The sequence below is a fragment of the Dromiciops gliroides genome, chromosome 3 (assembly GCF_019393635.1).
Source record: "Dromiciops gliroides isolate mDroGli1 chromosome 3, mDroGli1.pri, whole genome shotgun sequence".
In the NCBI taxonomy this organism is placed as follows: Eukaryota; Metazoa; Chordata; class Mammalia; order Microbiotheria; family Microbiotheriidae; genus Dromiciops; species Dromiciops gliroides.
This window is the reverse complement of record NC_057863.1, coordinates 336905684-336933412: the sequence shown is the minus strand read 5'-3', so window position 1 is coordinate 336933412 and position 27729 is coordinate 336905684. Positions and strand designations below refer to the sequence as shown.

At 41.7% G+C, this 27729-nt stretch overlaps 1 protein-coding gene across 11 annotated transcripts in view; it reads right to left on the bottom strand.

The window, feature by feature from the left end:
- Window positions 1-27729, bottom strand: part of KALRN (kalirin RhoGEF kinase) — a 991119-nt gene that overhangs the window by 450656 nt on the left and 512734 nt on the right. For all 11 annotated transcript variants that reach the window (XM_043992602.1, XM_043992601.1, XM_043992603.1 and 8 more), the window contains 2 exons: window positions 8652-8821; window positions 2468-2642 (listed from right to left, as the gene is read on the bottom strand). In XM_043992602.1, coding sequence (XP_043848537.1) covers window positions 2468-2642; window positions 8652-8821 — 345 coding nt within the window. The remainder of the gene's footprint in view (window positions 1-2467; window positions 2643-8651; window positions 8822-27729) is intronic.

Sequence of the window (27729 nt, the reverse complement as noted above, 5' to 3'; positions counted from 1 at the left end):
ATATCATAAACTAATGCATATTGAAATGTTAATTGCTAATGAGCACTTAACAGGTAACCAGATTAGGAGGATCTGCATTTTTATATGGACAACCCTATATACACAAGAATTACCAAATGTAGAATTAGAGGGACTGATGATAGACAAGTTGGAGATATATTTGGAGGCAGGGTATTTTTTGAGCAGCCTTCAAGGAGCAGGGTTCAAGACTAGCTAAGAAACTACCTTTAAAGCAAACCCAATGTGTGAAAATTTTTCATTATGTGAAAGATACATTTTGGGAGGAGTGATTTTTTTTTTCCATTTCCAAAAGAGTTCACCAAAGATTCTTTTAGATTACTGCTTATCCTATTGTTGTTGTTGAGATATGATCCAACTGATAAAAATTTAGATTTATACTCAACTTTTCTAAAATACCTTCTATTGCTTTAAGTGAGTACTCTTCTACAAAGACTCATGATATAAAGAGCATATGTTTTAAATTGTCATTTGAGGAGAGAAACTGAGAGAGATTTACACTGAATTGTTAACACTTTCCCTCAGTCCCTTTGTAAACAGAGACAAAGTTTAACTCATATGTATAACTGATGGGAGGGAAGGGGGTATGGTTGGTGGCAATGGAATGGAGAGAAGTACATCTGACTCATACAGAAATTAAACCAGCAACCTTGATCTTAACAACACATGTTCAAATACAATGGGTCCCAAACCTTCCAGATTGGAGGGTTATGTGGTGATTTGGGAAAAGAAAACAGTAATAAAAGCACAGATGACTACATTTGCTTCCACAATTTCCCCAACCCTAGATGATAGGTGGGGCCGGGGGAGACACCTGGACCACAACACCCATCCCCTCCCAATCAGAACACATGGCCTGACAAAGGCTATTCCCTTTTGTGAATCCTTTCTAAAAAGACACATTCTGTTCTTGAAAATGGGACAGACCCAGAAATCTGGAACATGTGGTCATTATTCTTATGCGGTGGGGAGATGAAATATGCACAGGGATACAATATGGCACCCAACTCTGGGCTTTCAGAAATACACTGATTAGCCTATGGAGGAGGACAACCCTGCTTTTCATTCATCAGCCTTCTGATCTGCTCTTTTAATCGCTGCAGGACTGAGGACGTACCCCCTAAAGGGGGTATATGAGTTTCCTGTTTGCCAACATATTTCCACTCTGGGTCTTGTTATCTTGGACAAGTGCACCTCTTTGATCTATATATACAGCAAACCTAGCACTGAGAATACCACCTGCTTTTGAAAATAGTCTGTTCCCCTTCCTGATTCTTGTTGTTGTTCAATGGTTTCATGTCATGTCTGACTCTTCATGACCTCTTTTTGGGGTCATTTTACAGATGAGAAACCTAAAGCAAATAGGGTGAAATGACTTGCCCAGGGTCGCACGGCTAGAAAGTGTCTGAGGCCACATTTGAATTCTGAAAGATGAGTCTTCCTAACTCCAGGCCCAGCATTCTATCCAGTAAACCACCTAGCTACCCTTCTGATTCCTAAGAGTGAAGTAATGCCACACTCATCACTGATGAGCCAATTTGCTGACAGTGAGAGACTTTGAAAATCCAAGTTACTAGGCAAAAGGGACACAGTGAAATGAATTTGCCTGGAGAGCAGGGAATGTTAACCACACTCCACAGCACTGACAAAATATTCCAGAAAATTCATACACAGATAGAAAATAATAGAGATGGAGCTCTGTATCAGTGGTGTATAGTACAATTCCCTTGCTTTATAGATAAGGAAACCAAGGCCTAGAAAGTAGAAATGACTTGCCCACAGTTAGTCTCAGTGGCAAAGCCAAGATCAGAACCCATGTATCTTGGCTCCTAATACCATGCTCTTCCCACTACATCACGTGATCTCTTTTCCCTTTCCTTTCCTTTGTATGGCACCATACTGTGCGATCTAGACAAAAGCCCAAGGACTCTCCTGCTGCCGCAAAGGGTGATTTTGAGGATCAAATCAAATCATGTAAAAGTGAGGTCTTCTGTGTATGTATGTAAAAAGACACAAGCACACATATGGTTGTGGGGGTGAAGCATGGTGAATAAGTGTGCAGAGGGTCAAGGATCCCCTTAGCCTATTATAGATGAATTGGATCACATCTAAACATTTACCATTAAGACACATCTTGCACCATCTCCCAGAGGCTATTGGTTAGCAAATCCCTCCCCCTGTTTCCTTGGCATAGAATCATAGACTTAGGGCTAGAAGGGGCCTCAGGGGGTCATTCCTACATTGTACAGAGGGGAAAACAGCCCCAGAAAGGTTAAGTAATTTACCCAAGGTAAGTGCCAGAGGGAGGATTTGAACCCAGATCTTCTGATTGCAGAGCCAGAGTTTTATCCCCAGTGCTCGTGCTCCCTCCTTCGTTCAAGTGAGCCAGCTCCAGGTCACTCTCACCATTGGCCCCTAGAGTCACTTCCATACAACGTGAGTGAGTTACCTCAATGGTGTATTGCTCAAAGATCCGGAGCTGGAGGAAGATGTCTAGCTTGATTTTACGCTCGTGGAAAAGCTCCTCCATCTGCACTTGGGCTTCATCGAGCTGCTGCAGGACCGATTCGATGTGGCTGATGGAGCTATTATGAGGCGTCTTGTTGCTGGACACCGCCGAGTCCCTGTGGCAGAGCATGGAGAAGAGAAGCAAAGCACAAATCGTTCAATGGTGCCATCTAGCAGAACCCAAGTCTCTATGGTGTGTCTAGCAACAGGGCCCACGCACAAAACCCAAACTAAGGAAGTGACTGTATCTCAATCAACACTTGTTCACTCTACAGGATTGTAGAGCTGAAAGGGATCTCAGAAAGACAACCTCCTCATTACACAGGTGAGGAGACTCCCAGAGAAGGAAAGCAAGATGCTCACGGCTAATTAGAGGCTGGGTAAGGATTAGAACCCAAGACTCCTGGTTCCCAATCCAGTGTTCTTTGTACTCTACCCCACTGTCTCTTTGCCCATCACTGTGTGCATGAAAACACCAAACTGGACTCTACTGTTGTACCTGTGGTTACTTAATATCAAATGTAATTATGTAAAATTGTTTTATTTGTTTTTATTTTTCGTGAGCTAGTTGGGGTTAAGTGACTTGCCCAGGGTCACACAGCTAGTAAGTGTCAAGTGTCTGAGGCCAGATTTGAACTCAGGTCCTCCTGAATCCAGGGCTGGTGCTCTATCCACTGTGCCACCTAGCTGCCCTGTAAAAGCGTTTTAGAAAGCATTAAGTGACATATAAATTTTTATGAATGACTCCCCCTACCAACAGCCACCAAAAATGCAATCCTGATCAAAAGAAATTTATAGTGTATTTGGGGGATACAAAATACAAGTGAAAATATGTATCAACCAACTGGAGAAGAATTAAAAGGAACGTGTCAAGGAGCGGAATATGTTAGCATTATAGCTTGAAACCCTAAGTGCTCGGGAAACAGAGTAAAGGAGTAGTCAGGGTGGGGTATTGGCAAAGGTTTCCTAAAAGGAAAAAAAATAAGTTGGGTCCTGAAAATGGAAACTGATGTAGATTAGTTGATAAGTGGGAGAACAGAGAAGGGTATTCTAAGGGTGAGATGATATGTACCAAAGCAGGGGACAGAGTTACCATATTGTTTGGTTTTTTTTTTTTAAGGGGCAACAAATAGATTGACTTGGTTAAAGTAGAAGGTGTGTGGTAGAGAAAAAGAAGAAAAGAGAATAAGGTTGGGGAATGTAAGCTCTGGGACAGCAAGAGTCATTTTCTTTTGTCTTTGTATCCTTTCCCAACACCACATCCCACCCACTCACCCCCACCCTCCCACCTAGCAAAGTTCCTGCCACATAGTAGCTGCTTAATAAATACTTGTTGAATTAAATTGAATTTGCATCCTTTTCCCATCGATCTTTGCAAACTGAACCACTGCAAATATTTGAGTACTGAGAGAAGGTTAAAAAACCTGAAACAATACTTCCCTCAAGAAGCAAGATTACTATTGTGTTCTGAGGGTAAGCCATATGGTTCTTGGAGGAATCTTCAGATGCTGCTGTGGCTGAGAATGTGTTTTAAGCTGTCTTTTAGTCAAAAGAATTAAGCACAGCAAGTGCATTCGTTAATCCTACTTTGGTCTTTGAGCTTTCTCCTCATCAGTACCTTAACATAGCCTTTCCCACCCCCCTCTGTGAAGCTTACAATGGCCTTTCCTTTATTCCTTCAAAGCACTGCTAAAACATTATCTCCTCTACCAAACCTTCCCAAATCCATCACAGAAGGGAACCAGCTTTCCTATGCCCGCATCTGTCTAGATGGTTCTTACTATACCACCCAACTCACTACGTCTCTATTTTGTGTATATATAGACCTATATGTATCTATATGTGTGTATATGAATATATGCATATCTATGTATGTAGATGTGTATGTGGGGAGAGAGGGAGAGAAGGAGGGGGGAAAGAGGGAGGGAGGGAGGGAGGGAGAGAGGGAGAGAGAGAGGGAGAGAGAGGAAGAGAGAGAGAGAGAGAGAGAGAGAGAGAGAGAGAGAGAGAGAGAGAGAGAGAGAGAGAGAGAGAGAATTACTTCTGACAACATTTGTACTGATTGAATATTTGGGCCTGGTTGCATATATATTTTTATCTGGTGCATTTTCATAAATTTGTTTTTGGACCACCAACTTCAAGAAGGCAAGGTCTTATTCTGAGTAAATAACTTTGTAAAGCATCCAACCCAATGCCATGTACTTAATAAGGTGCTCACCAAGGACCATTTACTTTTCCCTTCTCCCTTTACTGATGATGGGGCAAGACAGATGAAAAGTGAATCAGGTTAGAGAGATGGGTTCAGGGGGCAACTAGGTGGCACAGTGGATAAAGCACTAGCCCTGGATTCAGGAGAACCTGAGTTCAAATCCAGCCTCAGACACTTGACACTTATTAGCTGTATGACCCTGGGCAAGTCACTTAACCCTCATTGCCCCTCCAAAAGAAAAAAGACATCAGAGAGATAGTTTCATCCACAAATGGTCACACAGGACTCCATATGGCTCTTCTCAATTGTAGGAGGCATGAGGGTAGGGACACATCTTATTTAGTTTTATATCTTGTCTGGTATCTAGCAGAGCATATAACACATTTTCTTTTTAGTTCAGAGCTATGATTTCATTGGAGTGCAGGATATCCTTCTACAAATGTACATTGGCCACACAGCTGCCACTTATTTGACTTAGCAAACATTTTTATGTGCATACTATGGGGAAAGCAGCTAGGTGGAAGGCACAGTGGACAGAGCACCAGGCCTGAAGACAAGAAGACTTATCTTCCTGAGTTCAAATCTAGCCTCAGACGTTTAGTAGCTGTGTGGCCCTGGGCAAGTCACTTCACCCTGTATGCCTCAGTTTCCTCATGTGTAAAATGAGCTAGAAAAGGAAATGGCAAACACTTCAGTATCTTTGCCAAGAAAGCCCAAATGTGGCTATAAAGATCAGACATGACTGGGACAATTGAACAATAGCACCAATAATATACCATGTACAAAGTGCTAAGCTAGACATTAGGGATACAAAGGCCATGTGATGCCACGGAACAAGTACAGGTTCTATAGTCAGAGTTCATATCCTAACTTTGGCACTTCCTCCCTATCTATATGTCCTTGGGCCATTCACTTAAACTTTCTGGTCCTTAATTTCCTTATCTGTAAAAATGAATGTTTGTTGTTGCTTTGTCATTTCAGTGTTTCAGCCATGTCTGACTCTGTGACCCCATTTGGGGTTTTCTTGTCAGAGGTACTGGAGAGCTTTGTCCTTTGCATCTGCAGTAGATTAAGGCAAACAGAGATTAAGTGACTTGCCTGGGGTCACATAGTTGATAAGTGTCTGAGGCTGGATTGGAATGTAGGTTTTCCTGACTCCAGGCCCAGTGCTCTATTCACTGAGCAACCTAGCTGCTTCATTATACATACATAAAACAAAGGACACTAAACATACATAAAAGGACAGCTGTGAGGCATAGTGGCCTGGAATCAGGAAGACCTGAATTCAATTCCAGCCTTAGACACTTAGTAGCTGTGCAACCTTGAACAAGTTATTTAACCTCTGTCTGCCTCAGTTTCCCCCTAACTGTAAAATGGGGGTAATGATAGCACCTATCCCTCAGGGGTGCCGTGAGGATCAAACGAGGTAATATTTATAATGCACTTAGTACAGTGCCTGGAACATAGTAGGCCATTAATAAATACTTGTTTTCTTCTTTCCTTCCCTGATCTTAAGGAGCCTATGATCTAGCAGAGGGTTATAAGAAATGTACAACAACATTAAAATGCCAATTTGAATATGACTAAGTGGATAAGGCAGGTGAGGGGGCGATGAAAGAAGAGGGAGGGATGCTTATACCTGGGGGAGGGAGGAAGCAATTAATTAAGGATTTATGAAATAAGTGACAGGAGAGAGGCCTCAAGCTAAGAAAAAGATGCAGACACGGGAGATGGGTGGGAGGGAACACAGGAACAGTCAGGGCAGACCTGATGCAAGTTTAAAAGACTGTTTGGTTGGGGATTACACTGGAGAATGTGGAGAATTCGCCTGGTTGTTTGGGATAGAAAAACTCCTAAATTACAACTGAAAATCAAGTTCCAACTTTTTAATTTGTTTATTTAATTGGACAGTGAGTATGAAAATAAATCTCTAATTGAGTTTCTTCTCTCTCACCCTGAGGTGGAGTCAGCCTGTGAGATGAGATTGTCTATGCTCTTTGCCATATCAATTCTGTTACCCTTAGATCACTTCAAGGAAAGGAACAATTCATAGGATCATGGATTTAGAGCAAGAAGAGCCATCTGGGCCTGATCCCTCATTTACAGATGAAGAAACTGAGGTGCAGAGGGATGAACCAACTTGCCCAAGGCTATACAGATGTCACTGGTGGGATTTTTTTTCAAAGTACTTCCACACAGGGCAGCTAGGTGGTGCAGTGGATAGAGCACCGAACCTGGATTCAAGAGGACCTGAGTTCAAATTGGGCCTCAGACACTTGACACTTAACTAGCTGTGTGACCCTGGGCAAGTCACTTAACCCCCATTACCTCACAAAAAAAAAGAAAAGAAAAAAGTAATGTCTATCCAGTGAGATCCCACATTTTCATGCTGACATTCAATACTTTCTATAACCTAGCAGGCTTACTTTCCAGTGTTTTCCCTTTTTCCCTTTATACCTCAGCCAAAATGGACTGTTATTCCCCAAATACATATAGAGGCACTCTCGACTTTCTGCTTTTCTTCACACTTTTCCATCGGATTGGAACACCTCCCCATTCCCTAACTCTGCTTGCTTCAATACTCCTTGGAGAAACCTTTCCTGATACCCCCAACCAGAAGTGATCCTGGCTTCCTCTATTTGAACCCCAATAGCCTTTTGTTTGGGTCTCCCCCTCTTGCAGAAGTAGAACATAAGCTTGTTGAGGCCAATTCATTTTTGTTTCTATTATCCTAGCATCGAACCTTACACACAATAAGAGCAAAATACTTGCTGAATTGGATTGAATTGGATCTCTTTCATAATGTACTATATTGGATCCAGTCTTGTACCCACTACTAGATATTAAGCTCCTTGAGGGCAGGGACTATATATTAATCACCTCTATATAGTCCTCAGTTCCTAGCATAGTGCCTTATACAAAGGATATGCTCAATAAATATTCAGTAAATTGAATAACTAATGAGCGAGCTTAGTGAGGTGGATAATTGTGAAATTACAGATATTGCTCTGGAATGAAATATAGGATGAAAAAAAGTTCTGAAAGGTGTTTTCCTTCTTAATTGTGTTTTTTTGGGGGACAATTCAAAATACAGTCACTAAATAGACTAGAAATAAAGCGGATGAATTCATCTGTGACTAATCAGAACTGACTGTATCACCGAATTATATCATCCCTATAGTCTCATAAACTAGTGCCAAAATGAGCTCTCATCCTCCCAGTTCTATAGGCTGGCTTTGGATCAAATGCTACATGATGTGACATTTTATAACGGGAATGTCTCCATGATGCCAAACAACCAGTTTGAGTGATTGCTTCAAAGGTTCGTGAGAAAACACTGTGTTAAAATGGTCCCAGATTAACCACTTCAGTGGAAATGTTTATTGCTGAATAATAACAGGAGAATTTAAAGGTTCTTTTTTCAAAATACTTCCACACAGAGCAGCTAGGTGGTGCAGTGTATAAAGCACCAGCCCTGGATTCGTGGGGACCTGAGTTCAAATCTGGATTCATACACTTGACACTTATTAGCTGTGTGACCCTGGGCAAGACACTTAACCCTCATTGCCCCCTCCCCCCCAAAACTCCTCAACAAAACAAACCAAAAAAAAACCCCATAAAACAAAGTACTTCCACAATTATCTCTGTTTTTTTCCTCATGACTGTTTTGTGAGCTAAGTTAGGTGACAGGGTATTATTTTTTGTCCCAGCTTCACAGATGGAAAAATCAAGGCACAAGAAAGAGACTTGGCCAAGATCACATAGATGATTATTCTAAGCCAAGTCTAGAATTTAGGCTTCTTGATGGCCACTGAAGGATCTCTACAGTAGCTCAGACAACCTTCTGATTAACCCAGTCTTGCTGGTTCCCTCTCCCTCTCCTCCTATAGACCTCACCCGGGGAAGGAACACTGACCTGAGTTGCTGAATGAGATCTTCTCCTTCCTTGATGACATTGAGCGTGGCATCCAGAGTGGCCGTCTGCTGCTGCTGGAACTGCTTGATCAGCTCCTGGACAGCGTCCACTGAGTCGGCACACACATCTTCTAGCAGCTCCTTCTGCAGGTCCTCCATCCATGTCCACAACTGGCAGAAAAGATGAGAGGCAACTCTGCTTAGAGACAACAGGGAGCTATTGTAGGGATGAGAACAAAGACCCTACCAGATTCACCGACCCATCTTCTTCCAGCCAGAGCAACATCTGAGCCTCCACAGTGGACTCTCTCCAATTTATCCTGTATTATATCTTTTTTGTGTATAGTTGTTGGCACTTTGTCTCCTGCCCCTTGAGAACAAGACCTGCCTTTTACCTTCTATGTACTATGTACTATGTACCAGTGCCTTGTACATAGTAGGTGGTTGGTAAAAACTGTTTGAACCATTGGACTTTGCCTTTCAAAATCCATTTTTTGTTTATGTATTTCTACTATAAATGCATGACTAGAAAAGGCTGCCATGTAGTAAAGATTAAAAGGACAGATGGATTGCTCCCATTTGCACTGACTGATATTGTTGTTTAGTCATTTTTCAGACGTGTCTGACTCTTCATGACCCCTTTTGGGGTATTCTTGGCGAAGATAGTGGAGTGGTTTGACGTTTCCTTCTCTAGTTCATTTTATACATGAGGAAACTGAGGCAAACAGGGTTCAGTGACTTGTCCAGGGTCACACAGCTAGTAAGTGTTTGAGGCCAAATTTGAACTCAGGAGGATAATTCTTCCTGACTCTGGGACTAGCTCTCTTTCTACTGTGCCACCCAGCTGTCCTATGTACTGATATTGACAAAATATTTTTAAAATCCAGAGTGTATCCCGTAATGTTTGGGGTAGAAACTCTGGGGGAGGGGGGAAGAGTTTGTGAAAGGACATGGACAAAAATCACATGGCTGAGTTTCAACAGTCTCTGGTGAAGGAAATGTCCAGATATTGGTGAGATCACAGATCCTTCAAAGCTGGGAAATATTCCTATTGATGATATAGCTCTCTGTTCTGTTTATCAGTTACAGAAGGGTAAGATCAAGTCTCCTCCAACAGTATAAAACCTTGGGATCCCATCCCAAGGCAATAGGATCATGCAGGCAAGCTCTCAGAGCCGCTGCTAGCAACAGCTGAGAAATCATGGGCAAGTGAATAGGTTCCAGAAGCCCAGAAATGGACAAATAATGTCCCGGTAACACACTGAAGTTCCTCTTCTCTAGCCAGGCCAGTCTATTTAGCTCCTCCTTCAGAGGCCTCGTCCATTCCAATTCTTGTAATTTAGTGCCCCTCCTGTTCCTTCCAATACACTTCAACCAATTTTCAGTCCATCTGCATCATATATTCTATTTAACATTTCCCTGAGTAGATCCCCAATAGACTCTAAATGCTTAACAAGCAGGGATAGGTTTTTACATACATACATACACATATACACACATACATACATATATATATACACACACACATACATACATAAATACATGTGTGTATAGATATGTATAGATATAGCTATAGCTCAGCACCTAGTCTTGATGCCTTTCCCACAGTGGGTGCTTGATAAATGCTGGCTGGCTGGCTTAGGATTCTAGATCTGTCACAAGATTCATCTCCTCTGAGGAGTTTTCCCTGGTCAGCCTTATTCCACATCAATCACTTCCTTAATGATAACAATAATGTTGCTTATCTTATGCAATGATTTTCTTTCCCTTATCTGCATCTCTTGGCTTCCCTGGCTGCCTTCAAATCCCAGCTAAAATCCCATTTTCTACAAGAAGACTTTCCTGATCCCCCTTAATTCTAGTGCCTTCACTTAGTTGATTATTTCTAATTTATCCTCAGTTGATTTATTATCTAATTTCCTTATTCATTAAATATAGCTTATTTGTACATAGTTGTTTGCATACTGTCTCCCCCAGTAGACTGTGAGCTCTTTGAGAGTGGGGACCATTTTTTGGGTCTTTTTTCTTTTCAAACCTCCAGCACTTAGCACAGTGCCTGAAACATAGCTGCTGTTGTTCAGTCATTTTTCAGTCATGTCCAACTCTTTGAGACCCCATTTGGGGTTATATTTGCAAAGATACTAGAGTGGTTGGCCATTTCCTTTTCTAGCTCATTTTACAGATGAGGAACTGAGGCAAACAAGGATTAAATGACTTGCCCAGGGTCACATAGATAGGATGTGTTTGAGGCTAAATTTGAACTCAGGAAAATGTGTCTTCCTGACTCTAGGCCCAGCACTATGTCCATTGTGCCACCTAGCTACCCCCTGGCACATAGTAGGAACTTAACAAATATTTATCCATTAACTAACTAATTAGACTCACAGGCAAACCTATGGTTAAAAAGCACTTCTACCTATATCACCTCTTTTAAAGCCAATAGACCATTTGTCAGAAGTAGTATAGAAGGGATAATATTATTAACAATAATAATTGATTAATAATAGATAATATTGAGGCAGCTAGGTGGCACAGTGGATAGAACACTGGCCCTGGAGTCAGGAGGACCTGAGTTCAAATCCGGCCTCAAACACTTAACACTTACTAGCTGTGTGATCCTGGGCAAGTCACTTTACCCCTATTGCCTCACCCCGCCCCCCCCCAAAAGATAACATTGACAATAGCACCTACTATGTGCTAAGTATTTTACAAATATTATCTCATCAGATCCTCACAACAACCCTAGAAGGTAGGTGCTATTATTCTTCCCATTTTTAGTTGAGGAATCTGAGACAACAGAAGTTCAGTGACTTGCCCAGTGTCACACAGCTAGAATGTGTCTAAACCTGGGTTTCAACTCAGGTCTTTTGACTCTAGGTGTGATGTCTATATAATGCACCATTTATCTGTCCTAGGGGATTCAAAATCTGAGTAAGAATTGGGCTAGATAATTTCTCAGGTCCCTTCCAACTCCAAGATTTTATGATTCCCAATAACCTTGTAAGTTAGGTCATGTAAATATTATCCCCATTTCACACACACAAAAAAAATTGAGGATGAAGGAGTTTAAGTGTCGGCTCAACGTCATAGGAATACCACTAACAATGGCTATGAATAATCTCTCTTCTGTAAGGGCTAAAATTCTAGCTATACTATCTAAAAATCTAATGAGTGGTTGCCAATAAATTATAAGCTTTAGCAAGAATGTTTAAGTGTTTAAGTATTTATTAAAGAGCATTAGGATCAGAGAGAAAGGTAAAAATTTAACTATTTCTAAGAGACCCCATCATCCGACCCACCATGGCAAGGTCAGGAACCAAAAAGAGCCAGAGCCCCTCCGCCAGCGTCTGTTTCCTACTTCCTGTCCCCCTCCCAGAAATGGGAGGCTCCTCAAGTTGATTGGCTGGTAGCCTTGATAGACAGTACCCACGAGCAAAGTCACTTCCTGATGCTAAGGACCTTGACCACATGGCTTGCCCTCAGAGGCCTTTTCCTCATGGTGGAGCTTTTTCTACAGTAAATCTCCAGCAGGTGGCGTCATTCCAATCGTTACAACTCGGACACCTCATAGTACCTAGCTAGTATCATGCTTTCTATGAGGCAGGTAGTGTAGACCACAAAAACCTGATGAATGAAGGAGTTTGCTGTTTGGTTTGACAACAGGGTGCATCTATTATTTGTAAGAAGGGGGCTTCATCAGGAGGTCATTCAAGTTAGTCAATGACTCGGCTGACACCTCATGCCCAGCTCTGGAATGTTGCTTCCCAAATTCATTGCTTAGCCCAAACAGGAAATAAGAGCCTTCAGTAAGGACGGGAGGAAAGAGGAAAGAAACTAAGGTGACTTAGCCTGGAATCAAGATTCAGGAAGGACTTAGAACCACTATGGCCTTCATGTCTCTGAAGGGTTATGAGATGTTTGGTGTCCTTACTGAGGGGAGTGCAGAGAAAATGAGTTCAAGATGTTTCAGAAAAGATTTCGTGAAGAGAAAAAAAATCTGATGGGAAATTTCCCTCCACACACTCTGATCCAGAAACAAAGGACCTCTTGCTGTTTTTCATATTCCACTGTCTGATTCCAGGCCTTTTCATTGGCTGTTCTGTTGTCCCCCTTCCCCCAACTTCATGTCTAGAATGCTCTCCTCTCATCTGGCTTCTGGTTACCTTCGAGTTTCAGTTCACCTATCTTCTGCAGGAGGCCTTCCTGGTGCCCTTTGCTTCCCCCCAAGTACCTTCCCTCTGTTTACACTCTGTGTATGTGTATGTATATGTGCGTGGGTATAGGTATGGGTATATACATATATGTATATACACATGAGATATAGTATAAATATATGTGTATATCGTATGTATATGTATTGTTATATATGACACACGTATGTTTATTATTTACTTGTCTACATATTGTCTCCCATTAGAATGTAAGCTTCTTGAAAATGGGGACTATATATTTTGCCTTCCTTTCAATATTTCCATGGCTTAACACAGTAGTCAGAAAAGGAACAAGCAAACTGACAATGGCATAAAACAGCAACAACAAAATCAGAAAAAAATATACTTAATAAAACATCTAAGTTTAAATTAACTTTTAAAAACTAAACCAAATAAATAATTTAAAATGTTTTAAAGATTAAAAAAAAAGAAAAAAGAACCCAAGACAACTATAACCCAAATAAAATGATGTTTGAAGAAAGAAAATGCCATGCAGGCATGCTCTTTAATAATATACCAGGGGTTAGTAAGCTCCTCAAGCTGTTTAGTGGAGAATGAGCACTTAAGGTTAATGTTTGTTGATTGACTGTACTCCCTTATGCCCTCAGGTGAGCAGGAAGCCAGGTGAGGTAGAAAGCTTCAGCCTTAGCCCTCTAGCATTAATCAGTTTTAGGGAAAATTTCCTTTTCTTTTAGAGAAAAATAAACAAAACGAAACAAAAACTTGCCTGCATGGCACGGACCCTAGTGGTTATTGCTCCTTCCATGCTAGACTATCTATTGAGTCTCTCTGCTTAGGTAGATTTTTGATCCTTGAAAAGCAGAGTCATTCTGTACATTGAGGCCTTCCCTTCCAGCATGTTAGAACCAGCCAGAGCTTCTATTGCTCTGGAATAGTCTTGGAGAATCCAGGGACATCTCTGTATCACAGTGAGTCACTGAATTAGGACCTTGTGGAGGCTGCTCTAGCTTTGCTGTTGTTTAGTCGTTTTCAGTCATGTCTGACTCTTCGTGACTGCATTTGGGGTTTTCTTGGCAAAGATACTGGAGTGCTTTGCCATTTTCTTCTCCATCTCCTTTTATGGATGAGGAAACAGAGGCAAATAGGGTGAAGTGACTTGCCCAGGGTCACACAACTATTAAGTGCCTGAGGCTGGATTTGAACTCAGGAAGATGGGTCTTCCTGACTCCAGGCCCACTCAGCTCTCTACTATGCCAACTAGCTGCCCAGTGCTCTAGCTTGCCAAGGTTTAATTAGAAAATTTCACACCTGCCCTCCCCCCCCCAAGATATTATTTTTTTTCACACAGGTATAGGGTTTACAGGTGTGGAACACAGAATATATTGTTCCAATTTTTTTCATCATATTGATCAATACTGTTGATTTTTCTTTCTCTTTTCTTTTCAAAAAAATTCTTTCTTATAATGGGTAGCACTCAGGGAAATGGAAGGATACAGGGAGAACTTTTGCTGATATAAAAACCAAAGATATCTATAAAATTTATTTTAAAAGAAATCCTTACTCACACCAACAAAATATTCTTTGTAAGAATTTTTTTCTTTTTTCTTTCTTTCTTTTTTTTTTTTGCAGGACAATGAGGGTTCAGTGACTTGCACAGGGTCACACAGCTAGTAAGTGTCAAGTGTCTAAGGCCAGATTTGAACTCATGTCCTCTTGAATTCAGGGTCAGTGCTTTATCCACTGAGCCACCTAGCTGCCCCCTATAAGAAATTTCTTTACGAGAAAGCTAAACTTAAGTAAAAAATAAATGTTAAAGCAAGTTATATTTTAGAGCAACCTTTTAAGTACATTTTAGGTATCTTTTTTACTGATTTAAATATATATATATATATATATATATACATGCACACACTTATGTATGTATGTATGTATGTATGTATGTATGTATGTATGTATGTATGTATGTATAACAGTTTATCTTTCCCCTAATTGTAAATAGTAGGGTGGGAAACCTGGGTCTCAGATGCCAGATGTGGCTTTTGGCTTGATTTCACCTGGCCTCTGACTACTGCTGCTATAGTTGAGACAATCATTTTCTCCCAGGGCTGGGAAAGCTGCTTTTATACTGAATGAAGCTTTATGTTCCTTGTTCTTAATTTTAAAAACAGGTGAGTGAAAAGTTTTATGCCTCCCTCTCTCTCTCTCTCTCTCTCTCTCTCTCTCTGAAGGGAAAAAAAATCCCACTAAATTAAATTGCTATGGAAAAATCAGACTTCCTTTTATCTGTCCTAAAAATATCTCTTCCAAGTGTCATAAGATTGTATCCTACCCCTCATGTTAGAGGATCTGGTAAATAAATCCAGGTCCAGTATATCCACGTTAACATGACCTGACCCTGGGGCAACAGCAGGTTCTCCTTAGGTTCTTAGAGTTCTCTTTCTGTGAAAGTTGCTAATTCTCTCCCTTCATCTGGTGGGCCTCCCCTACCTCCACCCCACATTCACATTTCCCTGCACTCTGAGTTCAGTAGTGCAATTTTCCCTTGTCTGTGGTTTATGAACTGGAGGACTAAGTCCTCCACAGTGGCCCTGAGTTACTCCGGGGCTGCTGCATTGGTGAGAGGTCTCCATCCTAGCAAGTACTTCAGAGAACACTACACCATCCATCCAGACTGAGGAAGTGAATAATGAAAGACGTTAAAGACAGTTCAGACTACTCATTGGAAGGATAAATATTGTTTTTTTTTTTTTTTATTTTAGCCGGGCAATGGGGGTTAAGTGACTTGCCCAGGGTCACACAGCTAGTAAGTGTCAAGTGTCTGAGGCCGGATTTGAACTCAGGTGCTCCTGAATCCAGGGCCAGTGCTTTATCCACTGCGCCACCTAGCTGCCCCCTGGAAGGATAAATATTGAAGCTGAAATACTTTGGCCACATAATGAGAAGACAGGATTCACTGGAAAAGACCTTGATATTGAGAAAGATTGAAGGCAAAAGGAAAAGGGGACAGGAGAGGATGAGATGGAGAGATGGTGTCATGGAAACAATGAACGTGAACTTAGACAGATTCCAGGAGATAATGGGAGGATGGAAGGGCCTGGCACCTTATGGTCAATGGGGTCATGAAGGATTGGACACAAATGAATGACTGAACAATAATAACAAAGACAGTTGTTGAAGCTACCAAATCCTCCAAATGATTATAGAAGAAAAGAAGCATGGGGTAGTGGAAGAAAGTGTTTGATGTGGGATAAGGGTCTCCTTTTAAATCCTGGGTCTGCTATGGATTAATTGTGTAATCTTGGGTGATTCAGATGGTCCGTCAACAAGTATTTATTAAGCACTTACTATGTGCCAGGTACTAAGCTAAGGCAGGGATACAAAGAGAGGCAATAACACAGTCCCTGCCCTAGTGGAGTTTATTCTCTAATGGAAATAACATGCAAACCACTGTGTGTATACAAGATAGATACAGGGTAAATGGAACACAATCTCAGAGGGAAGGCAATAGCAGGAGGAAGGGGAAAAGCCTCCTGCAGAAGAACTGGAGCTACCTTGAAAGAGAGTAGAGAAACAAGTGAGGAGGGAAAGCATCCCAGGTATGGGGCACAGCCAGTAAAAAGGCATGAAGTCAAGAGATGGAGTGTCTTATGCAAGGAATGTGAAGTAGGGAAATGGGAAGCTTGAGTGTAAGGTAAAGCGAGGCCAGCCCAGAAGGAGTCAGTGTCCTCCCAGACATGTCCGACTTCTTGCTGCTGTGGGAGTTGTCACTGATGAACAGACGAGCTTCTCTATGAAAACAAGGGGGTTTGTGACTATCTGCAATAGCGTTGTAGCTTTGCTGAATATCCCCTCCTGTGCTGTAGCCAAATAAAACTCCTTTGCTTATCTGTTAGACACATAGTCTGTAAGTATCTCATTTTATTCCAGTCTGGAGCTTGACTTCCAAGACTAGTCTGAGTCTGGCCCAGCCTCCAATAGCTAACTAGGCTTGATGAACCCAATCTTCATGTTCTTACTTCCCCTCTATCTGACAGATCTGTCCCTATCCATCTGAACCCCCTTGGGCAGGTTTATTTTGCATTTTACCCTAAGCAAATAGGCACTTTCTTATGGTTTCCTGCCTGGTTATCAGAACTCCTGAAAATCCCTTTCAGGCAGCTAGGTGGTAGAATGGATAGAGTGTCAGGCTTGGAGTCAGTCCTCTTCCTTATTTGCCTCAGTTTCCTCATCTGTAAAATGAGCTGGAGAAGGGAATGGCAGATCACTCCAATATCTCTGCCAAGAAAACCCCAAATGGGGCCATAATGAGTCAGACACAATTGAACAACAACAAAGGAACTAAATCCCTTTCACTCTAGGTTATCACAATCCTGGTATTGCCTCAGCAATGGGCTTAAACTGCGGAAATAGAGGAAATTGGCTTTGGACAACAACCCTTCCATCTTTTCTTCCTTGCCCTCCTCTCTCTGTCAGCGTCGCTCCTTCTAAGTACTTTCCTGGGGCTCTGCTTGCCCAGGGCTCCGTGCTTCAGCACTCCACCCAGCCAGCCATCTCTCATTCCCCAATCTAATGGCCTTTTCTCAGTCCTGGTTCTTCTGACCCCTCTGCAGCCTCTGACACTGCTGAGCATTCTTTCCTCCTTGATATTCTCTTATCTCCAGATTTTTAGGACACTGTTTTCTCCTGGTTCTCCTCATACATGCCCGAGCAGTCCTCAGTCTCCTTTGCTGGATCTTCATGCAGTCACCCTTGCTAACCGTGAGTGTCTCCCGACTTTGTTGCAGGCTCTTTTCTCCTCTTTCCATACTATTTCATGTGGTGATCACATCGGCTCTCATGAATTCAAATATCACCTTTATGCAGATCTATTTGTCCAGATTTAACCTTTTTCCTAGGGGCAGCTAGATGACACTCCACACATAGAGTCAAGAAGACTTCTGTTCAAATCCAGCCTCATTCAGACTAGATGTGTGACCCTGGGCAAGTCACTTCACTCTGTTTGCCTCAGTTTCCTCATCTGTAAAATGAGTTGGAGAAGGGAATGGCAGACTACTCCAGTATCTTTGCCAAGAAAACCCCAGATGGGGTCACGAAGAGACAGACACGACTGAAATGACTAAACAAAATCTTTTCCCTGATCTTCAATCTCCTATCTTTTACTCTCAATTAGATATCATAAAGTGGGTGTCTTGTAGACATCTTAAGTTCAACATGTCCAAAATAGAACTCATTATCTTTCCTCCTAAACCTACCCTTTTTCTGACTTCTCTGTAACTGTTGAAGGTATTGCCATTTTCCCAGGTACATAGATTTTCCAGAACTTATTTTTATTCTCTCAGACTATTCCTACACACAATCCATTGCCAAGTCCTACTGTTTCTATCTTCATAACATTGTTCATATACATCTCCTTCTTTCCTCTGACATTGCTACCACTGTGGAGCACCTGAGTTCAAAACTGGCCTTAGACACTTACTAGCTGTGTGACCCTGGGGAAGTCACTTAACCCCAATTGCCTCAAAAAAAGAAGTGATCCTCCTAAAGGGTAATTTTGACTAGAACCCCCCCCCCATTCAAACAACTCCAACGGTTCCCCTTTGCCTCTGCTTGGGTTTGTTCCTTCCTACATTTCTAGTCTTATATTTGACATCATTCCCCTCTTCCATATATTCTGCAATCTAGTGACACTGGACTTCTTGCTGCACTTAGGATAGGACTTTCCATACCCTGCCTCTGGGCAGTTTCTCTGGTTGTCTTCCATGCTGGAATTTGCTCCTCTCTCTCCTTATCTCTCTCTTCTGGCTTCCCTCAAGTCTTGGCTGAAGTCCCCCCTTCTGCCAGAAAACTTTCCCACTCCTCCTTTATCTCATTGCCTTCCCTCTGTGATTATCTCCAATTTATCCTGTGTTTATCTTGTTTATACAAGTTGTTTGCATGTTGTCTTACCCCATGAAACTGTGATCTTCTAGGGAGCAGGGCCTGCTTTTTGCCTTTCTGTGTATCCCCAATGTGATAATGCACAGTGCTTGGAATTTAGTAGGTGCTTAATAAATGTTTGGTGACTGAAGGACCCAATTCCATGTTTCAGACCCTTACTGAATTTCTCTTATCAAACTTATTTGTCATAACCTATATCAAATTGCTGGCCTTTTCAATGAGGGGGCGGGGAGGGGATAGAAAGAGGGAGAGAATTTGGAACTCAAAATGTTTTTTAAATGAATGTTAAAAATTGTTTTTATGTGTAATTGGGGAAAAAACAAAATATTATATCACTAAGCAAAAAATAACCCAACCAACCAAACAAACAACCTGACAAACACTTGTCAGGTGTACCTTTCCTCAAGGATCCTATTCTTTGCTAGGTGACGGTTACCTGATTACCATTACTTATATTACCACTACTACTGCTACTACTATTACTAGTATTACCACCATCGCTACTACTACTATTACTATTAGCACTACTACTATTGCTGCTGCTATTGCTACTGTTCTACCACTACTACTACTACTACCACCACAACCACCACTGTCGCTGCTGCTGCTGCTACTACTACTACTACTACTACTACTACTACTACTACGTAGCTGGCATTTATATAGCCCTTTAAGGTTGACAAAGAGTTGTACATATATGATCTCATTTGATCCTTGAAATAACCCTGTGAAGCAAGTGCTATTAGTTCCATTTTATAGATGAAGAAACTGAGTCTGAAAGATGTTAAGTGACTTGCTCAGAGTTACGCAGCTTTGGGGAGGGATTGGAGTTCATGTATTCCTTACTACAAGCCAAACATTCTATCCACATGCCACCAAGCAGCTAGAAACGAATCCATGCTAACATACTGCTGCCTTGTAATGGATGTTTTACCTGCCTTCAGGGAAAGACTGGACTGAAGAACAGCCTTAATTCAAAGGAACAGCAAGATCAGTGTGTCTTGATGATAGGGAGAAGGGCATTTTTAAGCAGGTCAGATTTTCCTGGCCCCTCAAATCACACTCAAGGGAAAGCTGACCCTGATAATAGAACCAAAATATCTAAGAACAGCCAGTGCGCTGTGACCCACTGCCCTAGAATCCTGCTGCAACCAAGACTTTGCAAATGAGCAGGTGTGTGATGGGAAGGGAAGGGAGGGGCTGGGGAAAAGAGAAGCCAGGCTCTCTCATAAGACGAGCCAAATGTAGCTTGTTTGTGAACACAGCTAAGCAGACTAAGGGTTGACTCAAGGAGGGGAGGGCACATTTTGTTTTTCAAATTTAACCCACTAATTGGCAGTTGCATTTGTGGAGAGTTGACAACCATGGCATGGACACAACTGATCTATCAGTTGCGCCTTTACAATCTGTGCTGAAATTATTAATTGGTCCACTACTTTCATTCCAGGAGGAAAGAAAAAGTCTTCTTCCTCTACCTTACCCTCATATCCCAAACCTGACAGCTAGCAAATGAATATTTATGAAGAGAATGCTTTCTTTCCTTAGGTCTCAGCTATCCACTTTCATTTCTACAATCAGTGGCTCTGTCTTTGGTGAAAAAGACAGAGGCTATAGCTGGCTTGTTTCTGAGACCATCAGCCCACTTGCTATCTTTGGGCTTCTTCACCTTTTGAAGACTGATTCAGCCCACATTGTAGGATTTCCTTCTTTTCTGCCAACTTGATTATCTGGAAGCTAAAATCCTCAGGAAAGGGAGGGAAGGGAAGGAATTGGGGTGGGGTATGACAAAGAATTGGTCATGGAGTGAAGATTGAAAAAGTAAAATTTACAAGTAAGGAAAGAAAGGGAAAGGGGCCAAATTTAATTAGGCTTTCTCCTAAGGACCTGGGTTGGGTGACTTTCTGAAGGGATTTATTCCAGCATTTATTTCTTTCCCCAATATGCATTTTAAAAGATGATGCCCACACTATTTTGAATGGGCTTTTTAAATAGCAGATTCTAGAGTTACCATGGAAAAGGAGAAAAGAAAGAGAACAGGAGCTGGGGAACCATTTTCCATGCCTCCTCCCTCCCCTCATACCAATCTCTATCATGCCAGGTCAATGAACTCTGCCCAAGGTCAAAGGCTACTGTCGTGACATTACTCCCTGTCTTACCTCATCCCAGCAAAATAGTAAACAGTTTGGGCTAAGCCAGAATCCAGATGTATGCCCCACTATGAAATGAGGGAAGGCTACTTTATTTTTTTTTAATTTTAATTTTTTTTTTTTTTGCGGGGCAATGGGGGTTAAGGTGACTTGCCCAGGGTCACACAGCTAGTGTCAAGTGTCTGAGGCCGGATTTGAACTCAGGTACTCCTGAATCCAGGGCCGGTGCTTTGTCCACTGTGCCACCTAGCCGCCCTGGGAAGGCTACTTTAAAAGCAGTCACAATAAGAAGTGAGAATTTGAATATACAGGGAGATCATATGCTCTAAAAAAAATGACCTCCAAAGGACCAGAGCCATGGAATTAACAAACCATCCAATCTGAATTTGGGTCACCCATTCCTGACTGGAAGGTTTTAATCCTCTAGTAGCCAAGGATCTCTAAGGATCCTCCAAGAAATCCCCTCACAAAGCAATAATAGGACTAATAGGATTAAGAAGTTATTTCAAAGAAAATTTGCAAAGGAAATTAGTCTGGAGATTATCTCTATTTCATCCCTCTCTTATCCTGATTAGAATAGACCTTTGATTCAGTATGGAGGCAAAAGTAATACTATAAACCCTCTTCTGGACAGGAAGTCTATGTTAGGTCATTGGTGGAGATTTTATAACTCAATTTCCTTTAAAAAAAACTTATAAGGGGATTTTTTTTCTTGTTCCAGGGAAATGACAACATCTTGTAATTATATCCAACTACACTCTTAATTATTAGTACTGGCAGAGGAAGGAGAGGTGCAGATGATACGAAGCAGCCAATAATCTCAAAATGATTTCTATTTGACATTGGAAGGCACCATAAAGTGGAGGACATTATCAACTGGAGATTATAACTGAAAAATTCCAATTGAGAAAGATTAAGCACTTGACTTTAGTTCCTACAGAAGAAAAGATTCCCGAGGAATCAGAAACAGAATGTCTTGATTCTTAGTCTACTTTTCTAGCCATTTATCTCTAACTTCTACTGTGAAATTAAAGCAGAAGTTGTGCTTGATGGGGAAGGGAAGAATTGAACCACCAAATCTAGCTTTGATGTGTTGAGTATGCCTTCTACTCTTCTCTTGTAGAGGATAAGCCTCAGGTACCTCCATCCAACCAAGAATGAATGCAAGAAAGGAGCATTTATTAAGTACTTATTATCTGCAAGCAGTGTACCAACCCCTTGGGATGCAAAGAGAAAAACAAGACAGTCCCTATTCTAGAGGGGTTCACATTATAATAGGGGTGCCTTCCATATGATACCTTCCAATATGGTGCCTTCCAGTGTCTATTAGGGGAGAACACACAAGAATGAATGAATGAATGAATGAGGCTATATATATGTGTGTGTGTGTGTGTGTGTGTATGTGCGTATATATGTATGTGTGCATATATGTATATGTATATATGTATGTATGTGTGTGTGTATATATGTATATATGTGTGTGTATGTATATATATATATATATATATATATGGTTTCTAATGGAGATCAGATGGAATGGTCTCATGGTTCTTAAGATATAGCAAAAAATAAAAGCAAAAGGTAATATTTCTTCTTTATTGTTATTTCCACTGATAAAACTGTATGTGTTTCTCACATTCAATCATTTGACAGTGCCAATGCTTTGGGTAGTGAGAACCTTCTTTGCCAGTTCTACAAGAGCTGTGGCTGCTGAGGAGGCAGAGGTACTTGACAGATGGCATTTCTACAGGTGTTCATTCCCTAGATGATAGCTGTGAGAAAGCTGGGCTGAAAGCAGGGACAAGGTTTCTGTGGTAGCCGCCATGTCTTATGCAATAGCCTCTAGCTTGTTGAAGACTTAACTAGACAAGGGGATAATAGTCAAGTCAGTTTAGGTTAATTAGACAGAAAATGGATAACCCTGGACAATCTTCATAAGCTTCTTTTGCATCTGTTCCCAGACCACCAAGCACTGCCAGACAGAGGCACAAAGCTTGGCAGACCTGGCTCAGGACAGACTCATGACGTCCACTTTCACAGGGCATTTGCTGCTGCAGGACATTTCCTTCCTTCATCTCTCACTGACTGTCTAGAATTCAGCTCATAGGGGCTGTTCCAAATCTTCTCGACTCTTCTCGAATCCTCAACCCCTTCCCTTCTCCTTCAGAACTGATAAGTAATTTCTGCCTCCTATTTTGCTGGAAGGAACCTGGAGCTTGAAGGTCAAGTCAAACTCCATCTCTTATTATAGATGAGGAATTTGAAGCCCAGAAAGGTAAAGTGATTTGTCCAAAGTTATATAGGTAGTAACAGTACAGCATAGAATTGAGCCCTCCCTCTCACACCACCTCACATTTAAGTACTTTGTATTTATTATTGTTATATCTATCTATTCTTTATATTCTTAGATATGTGCTTTTTGTCTTCCTAGATAGAAAGTAAACTTTTTTGTTAGTAGGGATTATTTCACACTTTGTATTCTGTCCCCTGAATGTTCATATTTATTGTGTACTTCAGAGCACAATATCTTACATCGCTATTTAATCCTTTTGAATCTTTTGAGTATACTTTGTCTACTTCAATAGATTTGAACTTTATATAAGGCAAGGGACTATGATGCTGTGTGTGTGTGTGTGTGTGTGTGTGTGTGTGTGTGTGTGTGTGTGGACTCAACACGTACATCTACAAACTAAAGTATAAACTCAAGGCCCTGTCTTTCAAAACCTTTTACAATCTAGTTCCCGTCTACCTCTCTGGCCTTACCTCATACAAATTTCCTTCACAAACCTTAGTTTCTCCCACCCAAATTGGACTATTCTTCATCTGCCGTTCTCATAGAACGTCAGAGCCAGAAGCGGCCATTGAGTACAAACTATTCTCCTCCAAAACAAGTATCTCTGCAATGGTAGCCCCTCTACTCCAGGAAATATGGCAAGGGGGTCATTCAGCTTCTACTGAATATCTACGATGAAGGGGAACTTGCCATTTCCTAAGGCGGTCTATTCTACTTTTGCACAATTCTAATTCTTTGGAAAGTCTTCCTGATTTCAAACCTAAAAATTACTTTTTACAAATTCTACCCACTGCTCCCAGTTTTGCCCCTGGGGGCCAAACAGAGCATGTCTAATTCTTCTGCCCAAGGACTGCCTGAGGATGTTTGAAAGCTGACTGGAATGACACCCCCTTCTATTCTGCTGGTCCTCAGTCCCTTCAACTGATCCCCACATGGTATGAACTTAATGCTCTTTGCATTTCAGTGGTTGTACTCCTCTATCCATTCCCTAGTTGATTCATATTTTTCCTAAGTTTGTCTGCATCCCTCTGCCCCTCTCCCATCTTTGTTCACACCAAATGTCCATGTCTGGAATGGACTCTTCTCCCTTAACCTATTTCTATCTATTGCATTTCTTCCCTGCCTACTTTAGCTACTGCTTTCAGTGTGGAGCCTTTACTGTGGTTCCCCAAATGAAAGTGATATTGCTCTCGCACTCCCTTGCATCATAGTTAAAATGTCTATACATGCCTTCCCTGGTTCCTTGGCATGAAGGTCTAAATCATATCTATCTTTGCAAAACAAGTACCTGGCACAGTACCTTGCATGTGCTGGGCAAATAAGTATTTTGCTGAATTGAATTAAATTGAATTTTAAAATTTCCCTTCCCTGAAGAATAAAACATGATGTCAGCATACAGCAGGTGCTCAATAAATATTTCTTGAGTAGCCTGGGAGTCCAAAGACAGAGATGATGGCAAGTCTGTTCAACCATCCATAAAATGAGCCTAGCTATCCTTGGCCCCACCTACTTCATACAAAGATGGTGAAATAGGCTCTTGAGTTCTTTGGAGGAAGGGTGGTTAATAAACAAACAAACAAGGTAATGATAACATCATTGCTATTACAGAGAGGTTAAGTTACTTAATCAAAGATACTCCATCAGTCTGAATACTAAGATTATAAGTGAAGGAAAACTGAGCAACTAGAACAACTGGGAAAATATTTTTAAATATTTTTAAATAGCTGATGCTCTAATTTGCCTTCTGAATCATCAGTTGGCAAGGGGTAGGGGTACTGGTAGGACTGAGGTCAGTGACTTTATCCTCCTGCCTCCCAGAGTCCCCTTTTTTTCCTTTAGGATGCAATTCAAGCACAAGGCCTTTCCTGATACCCCTCCTCCAACTGCTAGTGCCTTCCCCCCCAAACTACCTTGTATCTAACTACTTTTGATATATTTATTCCCTCTATGCTGAATATATTTATATGTGTCCTTGTTATCACCCCCATTGGAATGAAAGTTCTTTGGGGACAGAGATTCTTTGTCCTTGTCTCCCCAGGTACTAGCACAGTACCTGGTATATAGTAGGTGCTTAATAAATACTTAGTGCTTGATGGACTCCCAGAGATCTCACAGATTTGGGAGTTAGGGTTTCTCAGAGTGCTAGAGAGACTGTTGCCCATGCTTGCCTACCTCCAGGTCAATATCATCTTAGACAGATGTCAGATTCTTCCATATTTACGGATCCCCAGGGGAAGTTCTTGTGTGTGTGTGTGTGTGTGTGTGTGTGTGTGTGTGTGTGTGTGTATGCATTTCCTATTTGGTTTCTTTTGAGAGATCCTTTGGGAAAAGAGGGGTAGGGATGGGAAGTGGACTGATGATTTAACTGGTACAGGGAACTTTCAGATGAAGAAATTCCCTTTGATATCTCAGGCTCACACCTCCTTTACAAGGTATACTCTTAGAAAAGCTGCCTAAGGCACTGAGAGATTGGAAGGCAGGACATGAACCCAGGCCTTCTTGATTTTAAGGCTAGTCCTTTTCCCACTTTCTCACCTCTAAGCTGCTTCTTCTGGGATAAGAAAATCCTTCTTCCCCTCTTCCTCCCCCCAGCCATGTTCCTATTTCTTAGTCTCTTCATCTTAAGTGATTTCTGTTTAAATGAAAGGGATTTTAGAAGTCAAGAATAGCCAAAGGGAAGCAGATAGGATCCAAGTTTAGCAAGGCTTGAGGTAGAAAAGGGAAAAAATAACAACAATAACAACAAATAATCTGGGATGATTTCTGGAAAGCTTCAGTCCTGGCCATTGTCTCTTTATTTTTCCATCACAATGCCCCATCACCTTCCTTCCTCATCCATCCTATGTTTCAGGCTTTGAGGAAGTGGGAGAGAAGAAAAGGGGAGAGGAAGGAGAAAACTGAGGAAGAAAGGAGAGAAGGGAAGAAGAAGAGGGCTGAAAAGAGGAGAAGAGAAGATAAAGACAAATAAATGAGTGGGGGGAGAAGCATTTAGTAAGTACTTGCTGTGTGCAAAGCACCTTACTAAACTTTGGGTATTCAAATAGAAAAGGAAGAAAGACAGCTCCTACTTTGAAGGAGTTCACATTCTAACCGAGGAGAGTAACATATATAGGAGGTGTCCCTTGCAAGGCCAGGTCCTCCTTAGACTGCAGCAACAAGTCACATTGTAATATGTCTCCTTTTATGTCGATTCCATTAATAGGAAGGAGAGAAGGAAGGGGACAGGAGAGGATGGAGGTCAGGGCAAGGGGACACATAAGAGGGGGGAAGAAAGAAGGAACTGAAAGGAAAGAAGAGGGAATGGGAAAAGAAAAAAGAAAGAAGGAAAGGGAGAAGAAAGAAGGAGGCAAGAAAGGTGAGAGGAAGGAAACCAAAAGAGAAAAGAGTAGAGAGTAGGTGAGGAGGCAGGTGATGTGCAGAGGCCCATATTATAACAGTTGACACCAGCTGAGAAATGGCAAGATCTAAGTAAAGCCAGGAAAGGAAGAAGCAAAGCTGAGCTTCTTCCCTGTCTCTGTCTCTGTCTCTGCCTCTCTCATCTGAATCTTTGTCTCTTCTCTCTCTCCATCTCAGTCTCCTCTCCTTGCTGTCTCTCACTCTCTTTTCTCTGTCTCTGTCTCCTTTATTCTGTCTGTCTGTCTCTCTCTTTCTCTCTGTCTCTGTCTCTCTATCTCTGTCTTTGTCTCTATGTCTCTCTCATCTGAATCTCTCTTTCTTCTCTCTCCATCTCTATCTCTTCTCCTTGCTGTCTCTCACTCTCTTTTCTCTGTCTCTCACTGTTTCTCTTCTCTCTATTTCTCTCTGTCTCTCTTTGTCTCTCTGCCTCTGTCTTCTCTCTGTCTCTGTCTCTTCCCTTCTCTGTTTGTCTGTCTCTCTGGCTGTCTCTCTGCCTCTCTCTGTCTCTTGCTGTCTTTCTGTCTCTGGCTGTCTGTCTCTATCTCTCTTTTTCTCTCTCTCTGTCTCTCCCAACTCAAGTACTAGGACTCAGGAAGGCAGAAGTAGATCTCACTTCCAGGGGCAAATCTTTGTGGGTACTGCTTCATTCAACACCACCCCCTCCCCACCTTCCCCAATACACACACACACATGCGCATGCACATACATGCATGCACACATATATGTACACGTACACACACAGAATGACACAATACACATCGCACGCCTGTTGTTCCTATATATTTGATTCCTTTTTGGATAGACATAGGTTGTGAAGAGAGTATGCCTGCCTTTGGTTTCTGAGATCATCTCTGGGAATCAGGTGGGCTGCATGCAAACAGGCAGCCAGAAAAGCCAGGCAGCCAGGCAGGAAAACAAGGATTAGAACTAATTCCCTTGCTTTCCAGATAGTCATCAGCAGAGCAGCCTTAGGTCTTAGGGGAAAAAAGATGCAAAGTCAGCTCCCCTGCGATCCCCTCTGGGTCTGCCCTGGGTACCCCCAGCTAGAAAACATGATCTTTTCATGGTTGTTTTTTTTTTTCCTGATAGGGAGCTGCTTTCATTTGCATTCCCACTCAGGGAAGCAGCCACAGC